At 43.2% G+C, this 12,393-nt stretch overlaps 1 protein-coding gene across 2 annotated transcripts in view; it reads left to right on the forward strand.

Annotated features, from left to right (window-relative positions):
• LOC141054345 (NXPE family member 3-like) overlaps positions 1–12,393 on the forward strand; it is a 263,436-nt gene that overhangs the window by 233,414 nt on the left and 17,629 nt on the right. For both annotated transcript variants that reach the window (XM_073551661.1, XM_073551662.1), the window contains one exon: positions 5,471–5,691. In XM_073551661.1, the coding sequence (XP_073407762.1) occupies positions 5,471–5,691 (221 nt within the window). The remainder of the gene's footprint in view (positions 1–5,470; positions 5,692–12,393) is intronic.

Raw genomic sequence — 12,393 nt, forward strand, 5'->3', positions numbered from 1 at the left:
CCATGTCTGGCCTCAAAGTGCCTGTCCGGGTATCCTCCCACAAATGCATTACGGCCTGCATCTGTTAGCACAGCCGCTCAACCATGTGCAGGGTGGAGTTCCACCTTGTTGCAGCGTCGATAATTAGCCGGTGCTTGGGAAGGTGTAGCAATCGCTGCAGCTTCTGCATACGACTGGAGTGTACGGGAAACCGGCGGATGTGCGAGCACAGTTTTCGAACCTTCTGGAGCAGGCCTCTTAACTTCGGATAATTATTGAGGACACACTGCACCACCAGGTTCAAGGTGTGAGCAAGGTATATGTCTGAGTTTTGAAAGGGCTATGGCTGCCACAAAATTACGGCCGTTATCACTAACTACCTTGCCTGCCTCAAGATGTAGACTGCCCAGCCCTGACTCAGTTTGTTGCTGAAAGTAGTCGGCCAGTACCTCCGCGGTGTGTCTGTCGCCCAAACACATCATCTTCAACACAGCCTGCTGATGCTTTCCACTAGCTGATCGATAGGGGGACACCTCGTGTGCAACACTGGCAGCTGCAGATGGAGTGCTGCTGCGACTGCGCTCTGGGGACGAGCTTTCGCTTCTGGAGAAGGGTCGAACGCGAACAGCCAACTGTTTCCTATACCGTGGGCTAGGCAGCGCTATCCCACCACTGCTGTCCCCTGTGGACCCTGCATCCACCACATTAACCCAGTGCGCAGTGATGGACACGTAACAGCCCTGGCCATGCCTGCTGGACCATGCATCAGTTGTGAGGTGCACCTTTCCACTCACTGATTGCTTGAGTGCATGGACAATGCGGTCCTTCACATGAAGGTGGAGGGCTGGGATGGCTTTGCGAGAAAAGAAGTGGTGACTGGGTAGTTCATAGCGTGGTACTGCGTAGGCCATGAGTTCGCGGAAAGCTGCACTTTCCACCAACCGATAGGGCATCATCTCTAACGAGATTAGTTTGGCAATGTGGGCGTTCAAACCCAGTGTACGCGGATGAAAGGATGAGTACTTTCTTGTCCTACTCAGTCTCTGGCAGGGTGAGCTGCCTATGGTGGAACTAGCGGTGGACAGGGCGGACTGAGAGAGGGTTGATGATGGTGATGGAGTTGTTCTTTCTGATGGCCTAGATTCAGTCTTTTGTTGATATAACATTGTGATTCCCTGACAGCTTTGGCCTTGCAACGACACCTCAATATTTGCTGCTGTGCTAATCGGTGGGCTTACAGTGGGGGAAACAATGTAGCGTTGCTGACTACCTTCTTTGGGAGCATTGCACATGTGGTACTTGAGGTTTGGTGTTCCGCCCACGCTTGCAAGTGCATGGTGGTTAAATGTCTAAGCATGCAACTGGTATTCAAATTTTTCAGATTTTTCCCTCGGCTAAAGGTCTTTGCGCACTTCTTAGGCTGAGTTCACACATGGCGTTTTTTTGCGTTTCCGCGGTGGTTTTAACCGCGCGATTTTGCCGCGAAAACGCGAAAAATAGGCATCCCATGCATTCCTATGGGATTCCGCGATGCTGTGCTAATGCTGCGGTTTTTACCGCGGCGGAATCGCTTTGCGGTCAAAAACGCAGCATGCTTATTAATTTGCGGAATCGCGGCGATCCCGCACCCATAGGAATGCATTGTTCTGCTTACTTTCCACATGTGGCTGTGCACACCATGCGGAAAGTAGGCAGAACAATTGCGGATGGTACCCACGGTCCGGAGGAGAGGAGACTGTCCTCCGAGCTTTGGGTACCATATCCATGTAAAAAATAGAATTTAAAATAAAAAATATTTTTATTCTTACCTTCCGGCGTTCCGCGCAGCCTTCCCGCTACTCTCCACGCTCTTGTTCCCAGTAATCCTTTGCGAAAATGCCCGCGATGACGTCCAGTCTCGCGGGATCGCGAAGTCTCGCAGTCATTCGTGCGACGTCATCGCGAATGACCGCGAGACATCGCGATCTCGCGAGAACGGACGTCATCGCGGGCATTTTCGCAAAGGATTACTGGGAACGGATGCGTGGGACGCCGGAAGGTGAGAATAACACTATTTTTTATTTTTTTTTGCATTCTATCTTTTACTACTGAAGCCGCATAGGCGGCCTCAGTAGTAAAAAGTTGGTCACACTCGTCAAACACTATGTTTGACGAGTGTGACCAACCTGTCAATCACATTCCAAGCGATGCTACAGATCGCTTGGAAAACGCTAGCATTCTGCAAGCTAATTACGCTTGCAAAATGCTACTTTTTCAGCGGGAAAATCGCGGGAATTTAAAATGCGATTTTCACGCGGAATGGAATTCCGGAATTCTCGCGGTAATTTCCGCGAGAGTTCCGGTACGTGTGCACTTAGCCTTACAGATAACCTTTGCCTGATCATTAGGATTTTGTTAAAAAAACTGCCACACTGCACTCTTCCTACTATGGAAGACATTTTGCATCCTTGCACTCTGTGCTATTTTGACCGTCTGGCCACGCAGTCCAGCAACTCTTTGGCTTTTTGTAACTTGTTTTTGGACTGCTCCGTGCCTGCCAGATAACAGCTGTTGCGATGTCGATGCCTGCTGCGGATGCTCCTTCTCCTCTTCTGAGCTATTGTCAGTGGCACCCTCTTCCCCCAATGGATGCCAATCTGGGTCAACAACTGGGTCATCCATCACCTCCTCTTCAATGTCATGTGCACCTTCCTCTGTGTCACCGTGTACGGTGGTATAGTATGCGGGAAGGGGCACCTGAGTTTCATCAGGGTCAGAATCTGGCTCAGTACACTACGAGGACAATGTCGTGCTCTGAGTGAATGGACCAGCAGAATCATCTATCAGTGGCTGTGCATCAGTGCACTCCATGTCAGATTCATCTTGGCCTGGGTAATTCACCATTTCACTTGATAACCCAGGCATTGTATGTGAAAACAGCTCCATGGAGTAATCTGTAGTGTGGCCTGCCGCATCCTTCAATTTTGGTTGGGGTGAAGGACACAAAAAAAGGTGTGGTTCATGACCCTGAGCCTCCAAAGACAACTCAGTGCTTTTATTTTTTAAAAGTTCAGAAGAGGAGGCGATAGAGCTGGAGGCAGAGTCAGCAATGTAGGCCAAAACTTGTTCCTGAAGCTCCGGCTTTAAAAGCGGTTTACCTACTCCCAGAAAAAGGAGCCTACGAGGCCTTGTGGAGCCAGACGATGACGCAGGCTCAACACCTCCTGTATTAGGTGTTATTTTGCTTTTGCCACTACCAGCAGATCCACCACCAACACCATCATTACCAGCTGGCAACCCCCGCCCACTAAAACGGCCTCTTCCACCACACTTCCTCATTTTTTTGAAAAATGTACCCAAAAATCCACCAACTATATGGAACTGTAAAACAAGGTACAAGGTGTATATAGGACAGGGGGGAATTTAATTCTCCTACCACTTCTGGACACTGATGTATTGTGTCATGCCCAGTGTATATCACACCGCTGTATCACAGGCTGAATTTGGCAGGTGTGAAAAATGTTATATAGGACAGGGGAGAAATGGAATGTCCTTACACACTTCTGGACACTGATGTATTGTGTCAGGCCCAGTGTATATCACACCGCTGTATCACAGGCTGAATTTGGCAGGTGTGAAAAATGTTATATAGGACAGGGGAGAAATGGAATATCCTTACACACTTCTGGACACTGATGTATTGTGTCAGGCCCAGTGTATATCACACGGCTGTATCACAGGCTGAATTTAGCAGGTGTGAAAAATGTTATATAGGACGGGAGAAATGGTATGTCCTTACACACTTCTGGACACTGATTTATTGTGTCAGGCCCAGTGTATATCACACGGCTGTATCACAGGCTGAGTTTGGCAGGTGTGAAAAATGTTATAAAGGACGGGAGAAATGGAATGTCCTTACACACTTCTGGACACTGATGTATTGTGTCAGGCCCAGTGTATATCACACGGCTGTATCACAGGCTGAATTTGGCAGGTTTGAAAAATGTTATATAGTATGGGAGAAATAGTATGTCCTTACACACTTCTGGACACTGATGTATTGTGTCAGGCCCAGTGTATATCACACGGCTGTATCACAGGCTGAATTTGGCAGGTGTGAAAAATGTTATATAGGACAGGGCAGGATTGGAATCTCCCTAGAGTGAAGGTCTGTAAGGACGGAACAACTCCTCGACTTATTCTTACAGAGTCACACACTTAGCTTCAATTTGGCCGTGATAACAGCCGTTACACGGTACTGTGTGAGGAGCGTACACCGCTGTACGGTGTGAAAAAAATGCACGCTCAGTACCTCACCAGGACAAAAAAAAAAAGGATTGCTTTTAAAAAAGCAGTTTGCAGAGCAGTGTGAAAACAGCAATGCAGCTACCAGGTAGCCTTATAAGGCAGCCTAACAACCAACAGAGCTGATCCACCAAAATATAGCCTCCACTTGCACTGCACAGTGACTGGTGTGTTGTACAGGCAAAATCGCTAGCAGCAGCAGATTTTTTTTCTTCTTCCCTGCCTAAAGCTCTCCCTACAGAATCAGCAGCAGCAGCTTTCCCTATTCTGAGGTCAGCAGAAGATGGCGGTCGGCGTGCACGCCCTTTTATACCCCCTGTGACGCCCCCCAAAGCAAGCCAATCACTTGCATGCCCTTCTCAAAGATGGTGGGGACCGCTGCCTATGTCATCACATTGCCCACAGTGTCCGTTCTTCCTGATTGGCTGAAAAAGGGCGCTAAAGCATCATTTGAAACGCGACTTTGGCGCTAAAGTCGCCGACATCGTGGCCGACCTCACCCTAGGGTCGGGTTTCGTTTCATGAAACCCAACTTTACCAAAAGTCGGTGACTTTTCAATTTTTTCGACCAGTTTCGCTCAATTCTACACTAAAGGAACACAACATAATCTACATAGTTCTACAGAGAATGGTATCACATGTAAGAATGTGGCAGTATCATAAATGTGAGCGGTAATACATATTGTTATGTAGCAGTCCCACAAATCTTAATATAGACATTACCAACACAAGCACATGTAAACATCAACACACTGAGAACAATTAGAGGAAGGGGAGCAATGAGGTAATTCTATCTCACCCCCTTACAGGAGAATATATGTTTTTAGAATCCAAGTAAGGTTCTTCCTCATGGATTTTATCATTATGTTGTCCTTTTCCTGTTATTGGTTAAAAAAAAAAAAAACAGGCAGAGATGCAGTGAAAAAGATGAGGTCTATACCTTATAGAGATTATACAAAATTGGAGAAAAACATTACATTTTTGTTCCATAGACTGCGCCACTCCGGTCTGCTGGTTGTGTGTGCTACTGAAAGTCATCTGTATTCAATTTTTTGAACCTCTGCTGCAACCTGAAGACAATTGTAGTGTTATTTCTTGAAGAAAGCAAGCATATTTTTCTAATTCTGTTCAATTTCTTTAGTGTCTCAAATTTGCACAATTCCATTCTGCCGGTAATGGTTTTTCTCACTTTTTTTTTTACTTTTAGGTCTATTTTAATGGATATTTCCGCTATAATGGCAGCAGCGCAGTGGCAGAGTGCAATCTGCAGATTGCTGGAAAAGATGTCTGCACATATATTGATCCTGTGAGCGGTGACAAGTGGCATTGTGAGAGACCTCAGAACATGACGTGCCATTCACTAATCTTTCACTCCATGGGTGGATACCGAAAAGTGACAAATGCTCTGGAGGACTCTCTTCTTAGTGGGTGAGTGATGCCTTCTTTCCACAAAAATTTTCATCACAACTTTATTTCAGTAGATAGAAAAGACTAATAAACTCGCACAGTGGAAGTATCTATGGACATCACAACTACACGGACTTGAAAGACAATATAAAGTACTCAGCGTCAGGCAGCTCCACCAAGGAATTTTCCATTATTTTAGGCAATTAACAACTGATTCAAGTGGATCTTAACTTCTTCTGGATCAACACTGCTGGACAGTAGAATCTACCAGAGGGTTTCACCAAAGTCAAATCAGTGGAACCAAGATCACATGTGATTTTTGACAATGTCAATTAAGGTTCACTTACCACCTCACACACTTGAGCGTCTCCTGGTATCAGGAATACTCTGGCTCACATCCTCGGGTAGCTCTAGCTTATGCAGTAGAAGATCATCACATCTAAGGTTCCCACAATGAGTTTTTGGGGAGTTTTTCATAGTGCGCATTTTCACAGCACAAAAAAATACCACCAGCATCTTAAATTTTGAGGAGAGTGTATGAGATTTATAGAAATTTTATGCTTGACATGCGGTACATTTTTTGATATCTGAAACTTTCTTTTGCTGGTTTGTGTAGTTTTTCCACCAAACGCAAGTAACCTATTTTAGCTAATAGTGACTGAAGAAAAAGTTGTCACTCCATCATCCAGGATGAACTCTTGTTCTTTATTAAAAAAAATTCACATGCATAGACAACATTTAAGAAATAGCTCACAGACTGCACAAGAGTCAACAGTGTGATGCAGCAGCAAAAAAATGCAAACACAGTTCTGGGATGTATTAAAAGCTCGATCATGACAAGTAATTATCCCCCTCTACTCCTCCTTGGTCAGGTCTCATCTGGAATACTATGTCCAGTTCTGGGCATCACATTTTAAAAAAAGACATCGAAAAATTGGAGCAAGTTCAGAGAAGATACAGACTAGATATCAGAAAAAAAATTTGGACAGCAAAGGGTGATCAATGAGTGGAACAGGCTGCCACGAGAGGTGGTGAGTTCTCCTTCAATGAGATGGTTTAGTGAATAATGGAATGATTAGGGGGTTGGACACGATGACTCAAGAGGTCCCTTCCAACTCTAATATTCTATGATTCTTTGAACTGCGTATTAAAACATTTTATGCATTTCGGAATAAAATTCCTTAATCATTGCTGTTCAATATATGCTGCCATCACCTTTAAAAAGATTATATCTCACCCCTCCTCTTTAACATTTTTCAAAACAGGTCACAGTTAATTAATGGGTGTGCATTCTCCACATGGAGATAAGCTATATGTATAAAGCACAAACTCAAAATATAAAAAAATACAGACAGAAAACACAAAAATGTAAATAAGAAATTAATAAAAACAGATACCTGGATCAACCCATCAATAATGGTGAATAAGATCTTGTCTCAAGTTTAACCCATTAGGCTGTCTGGTCTGTAAAACAAATATCCAGTGGGCTTCTCTGTTGAGTAGCACCCCCTATGATATACTCCTTTAACATCCATTTTTACCCTTTCTATCCCAGTAACTTCCATGCTACTGACATCTCCTGTGTGAACAACGGCAAGATGCCATGAAACTTCTAAAACACCCTTAAAGGGAATCTGTCACCCCATTTTTCGAATATGAGCTGCCGGCACCGCCATCAGGGGCTTATCTACAGCATTCTGTAATGCTGTAGATAAGCCGCCGATGTAACCTGAAAGATAAGAAAAAAGAGTTAGATTATACTCACCCAGGGGGGAGTCCGGTCCGATGGGTGTTGCGATCCAGTCCGGCGCCTCCCTTCTTCTAACGGTGACGTTTTCTTCTTTGCTGCCTGTCATGGCTCCTGCACAGGCGCCCTGTTGAGGGCAGCAGAGCAGAGTCCTGCAGTGCGCAGGCGCCGGGAGAGGTCTGGCGCCTGCGCACTGCAGTATTCTGCTCTGCTCTCAACAGGGCAGAGCAGTGCGCCTGCGCCGGAGCCATGACAGGAAGGAAAGACGAGGATGTCACTGATAGAAGATGGGAGGCGCCGGACCGGACGGCGACACCCATCGGACCAGACCGCCTCCCCGGTGAGTATAATCTATCGTGGCTTTTCTTCTCTTTCAGGTTACATCGGGGGCTTATCTACAGCATTACAGAATGCTGTAGATAAGCCGCTAATGTCGGTGCCGGTAGCGCATATTCGAAAAAAGGGTGACAGATTCCTTTTAAGATCTTTTTTGCCACTGTCCGAAATATGCCCCCGAATTCTTACTGTAAGAGGGCCTGTGGGCCATCAAACATACTGTACTTTGCACCTACTGTAATTTATAATCTACAAAGTTGTTGTTACAGTTGATATAGGATTTAATGGGGAATGTCTGACCTGTTTTCATTGTCATAAATATTTAAGACACAGATAAAAATCTGCATAATTTACATATATTATGCCCACATTCATAGCAATCGATGGTCTTAAGCCATGAATCTCCTGATTTATCTGAAACAGACTGGGAGACAATTTTTGCGATAAACTAGGAGCTCACTTCGGAATAACGCATAATCCTTTAGTAATGATCTAAGACCACACTTCACCTTGTTTGAGGATAGATAGCGTTACGAAAGATTGTTTTGATGTAATTAAGTTCAATATTGAACCTGGTGGAAAAGAAAATTTCCCCAACATTGTTACCTAAAATATAGTGATCAATTTAATTTTTTCATCTTTCTCTATGTACCCGGTCTGTCCTAGTTTTTCGTTCCACTATTTTAATCACTTTATCAATTGACCAAGAGGGGTAACCTCGTTCCTCTAGGCTAATGCAAACTTTATCATGTTCCTTACACCAGTTATCAGGATCAGAGCAATTTATTTTAGCCCGTGTAATTTCTCTTATGGGGATAGCTGACTTGACATTCTTAGGATGGCAGGATGTCGCGTGCAATAATGTTACCCGAGACAGGTAATTGTTGTAGGTATTGGTGATTAGTCACTGCATTGACCGGAATGAATAAATCTAATAAAAAAATTATATTTTTATGATTCCCCTCCACAGTGAATTGTCATTTATGATTATTGTTGTTGAAATAGGACTGTAGGTCTGGCGCGGAAGATACATCTTCAGAACATATGATGATAATGTCATCAGTGTGTCGACAGTACCAGAAAACTCAATTAGGCAACTCATTATCAGAAAGAAATATGAAACGATGTTCATACCAAGCCATAAAAATATTGGCAAAAGAGAGGGACACCTACGATCCCATTGATGCTCCAGTTATCTGTAGGTAATACTGTCTATTAAGAGAAATTCCAATGCAACCACAATGAATTCTTTCCAATCTCACTCGGACTACAAAAAGAAAGCATTGAAAGAACTATAATCTACAACTTTTGAATGACACAACTACTTACCGTAGGCTAGAAGGTAACCCCGCTAATTTATACAAAAGTGTTTGAGATTGATAAATAAGGGTTTTGAATTTGGGATTTTTCAATGAAAAAAACAAACAAAAAAAAACAAAAAGAGCTTATGGTACCTGAGTGCCCTAAAATGGCCATTTTTAATTCTCTACCCAAATTGCAGAAAGGCATTTTTCCACCCAATATTAGACCTATAGTATCCAGGATAGGGTCACTTATTGAAAATGTAAGTGCCTGGTTAGATGGCATTTTACAACCTTTAATTAAACATATCCCGTGCTACATTAACCCCTAAGGGTGGTTTGCACGTTAATGACTAGGCCAATTTTTACCATTCTGACCACTGTCCCTTTATGAGGTAATAACTCTGAAATGCTTCCATGGATCCTGGTGATTCTGACATTGTTTTCTCGTGACATATTGTACTTCATGATAGTGGTAAAATTTCATTCATATAACTTGCGTTTATTTGTGAAAAAAACGGAAATTTGGCGAAAATTTTGAAAATTCTGCAATTTTCCAACTTTGAATTTTTATGCCCTAAAATCACAGAGATACGGCACACAAAAAACTTAATAAGTAACATTTCCCACATGTTTACTTTACATCAGCACAATTTTGGAACCAAAATTTTTTTTTTTGTTAGGAAGTTATAAGGGTTAAAAATTGACCAGCGATTTCTCATTTTTGCAACACCATTTTATTTTTACGGACCACATCACATTTGAAGCCACTTTGAGGGGTCTATATGTTAGAAAATACCCAAAAGTGACACCATTCTAAAAACTGCACCCCTTAAGGTGCTCAAAACCACATTCAAGAAGTTTATTAACCCTTTAGGTGCGTCACAGGAATTTTTTGAATATTTAAAAAAAAATGAATATTTAACTTTATTTCACGAAAAAAATACTTCAGGTTCAATTTTTTTTATTTTACCAAGGGTAACAGGAGAAATTGGACTGCAAAATTTATTGTGCAATTTGTCCTGAGTACACTGATACCTGATATGTGTGGGGGAACCACTGTTTCGGTGCATGGCAGACCTCAGAAGGGAAGGAGCGCTGTTTGACTTTTTCAATGCAAAATTGGCTGGAATTCTGATCGGACTCCATGTCACTTTTGGAGAGCCCCTGATGTACCTAAACGGTGGAAACCCCCCACAAGTGATCCCATTTTGGAAACTAGACCCCCCAAGGAACTTATCTAGATATGTGGTGAGAACTTTGAACCCACAAGGGCGGTACAATTAAAAAATCATATCTTTTCCACAAAAATTATCTTTTCACCCCCAATTTTTATTTTCCCAAAGGTAACAGGACCCTAAAAGTTATTGTGCAATTTGTCCTGGGTATGCTGATACCCTACATGTGGGGGTAAACCACTATTTGGGCGCATGGCAGAGCTCGGAAGGGAAGCAGCGCCATTTGACGTTTTTGGCTGGAATTGAGATCGGACACCATGTCGCGTTTGGAAAACCCCTAATGTACGAAAACAGTGGAAACCCCCCAAAAATGACACCATTTTGGAAACTAGACCCCCCCAAGGAACTTATCTAGATGTGTGGTGAGCACTTTGACCCCTCCAGTGCTTCACAGAAGTTTATAACGCCCGGGCGTGAAAATAAAAAAATCGTATTTTTTCCACAAACATGACCTTTTAGTCACCAATTTTTTTATTTTCCCAAGGGTAACAGGAGAAATTGGACCCCAAAAGTTGTTGTCCAATTTGTCCTGAGTACGCTGATACCCCATATGTGGGAAAAAACTACTGTATAGGCACACATCGGGGCTCGAAAGGGAAGTAGTGACGTCTTGGAATGCAGACTTTGATGGAATGGTCTGCGGGTGTCATGTTGCCTTTAGAGAGCCCCTGATGTACCTAAACAGTGGAAACCCCCCACAAATGACCCCATTTTGGAAATGAGACCCCCTAAGGAAATTATCTAGATGTGAGGTGAGCACTTTGAACCCCCAAGGGCTTCACAGAAGTTAATAATGCCCGGGCATGAAAATTAAAAAATCGTATTTTTTCCACAAACATGATCAATTAGTCACCAATTTTTTTATTTTCCCAAGGGTAACAGGAGAAATTGAACCCCAAAAGTTGTTGTCCAATTTGTCCTGAGTACGCTGATACCTCATATGTGGGAGAAAACTACTGTATGGACACACGTCAGGGCTCGGAAGGGAAGTAGTGACATTTTTGGAATGCAGACTTTGATGGAATGGTCTGCGAGTGTCATGTGCGTTTGGAGAGCCCCTGATGTACCTAAACAGTGGAAACCCCCCACAAGTGACCCCATTTTGGAAACTAGATCCCCCCACGGAACTTATTTGATGTGTGGTGAGCACTTTGAACTCCCAAGTGCGTGAAAATAAAAAGATCATTTTTTTTTCCACAAAAATGATATTTTTGCCCCCAATTTTTTATTTTCCTAAGGGTAACAGGAGAAATTGGACCCCAAAAGTTGTTTTGCAATTTGTCCTGAGTAGGCTGATACCACAAATGTGGGGGTAAAACACTGTTTGGGCGCATGGCAGAGCTCGGAAGGGAAGGACCACCATTTGACTTTTTTGGCGCAGAATTGGCTGGAATTGAGATCAGACGCCATGTTGCATTTGGAGAGCACCTGATGTGCCCAAACAGTGGAAACCCCCCAATTCTAACTCCTACCCGAACCCCAACACGCCCCTAACCCTAATCTCAGCCCTAGCCCTAACCCTAACCCAAGCCCTAACCCTAGCCCTAGCCCTAATGGGAAAATGGAAATAAATACATTTTCTTTTAATTTTATTATTTTTCCCTAACTAAGGGGGTGATAACGGGGGGTTTGATTTACTATTTATGGCGGTTTTTATGTTTGGCAGCTGTCGCACGCTAAAAGACGCTTTTTATTGTAAAAATAGTTTTTGCATCACCACATATTGAGAGCTATAACTTTTCCGTATTTTGACCCACCGAGTCATGTGAGGTCTTATTTTTTGCGGGACGAGTTGACGTTTTTATCGGTACCATTTTCAGGCACGTGACATTTTTTGATCGCTTTTTATTCCAATTTTTGGGATGCAGAATGAACAAAAAACAGCATTTCATGAATTTCTTTTGGGGGGGTGCGTTTACACCGTTCCGCGTGCGGTAAAATTGATAAAGCGGTTTTATTCTTCGGGTCAGTGCGGTTACAGCGATACCTCATTTATGTCTTTTTTTATGTTTTGTCGGTTTTATGCAATGAAAACTATTTTATATAAAAAATATTATTCTGCGAGCTATAACTTTTTTATTTTTTCGCTGATGATGCTGTG

Source organism: Dendrobates tinctorius, unplaced genomic scaffold (assembly GCF_039654945.1).
Source record: "Dendrobates tinctorius isolate UK_male_01 unplaced genomic scaffold, ASM3965494v1 ptg000178l, whole genome shotgun sequence".
NCBI lineage: Eukaryota > Metazoa > Chordata > Amphibia > Anura > Dendrobatidae > Dendrobates > Dendrobates tinctorius.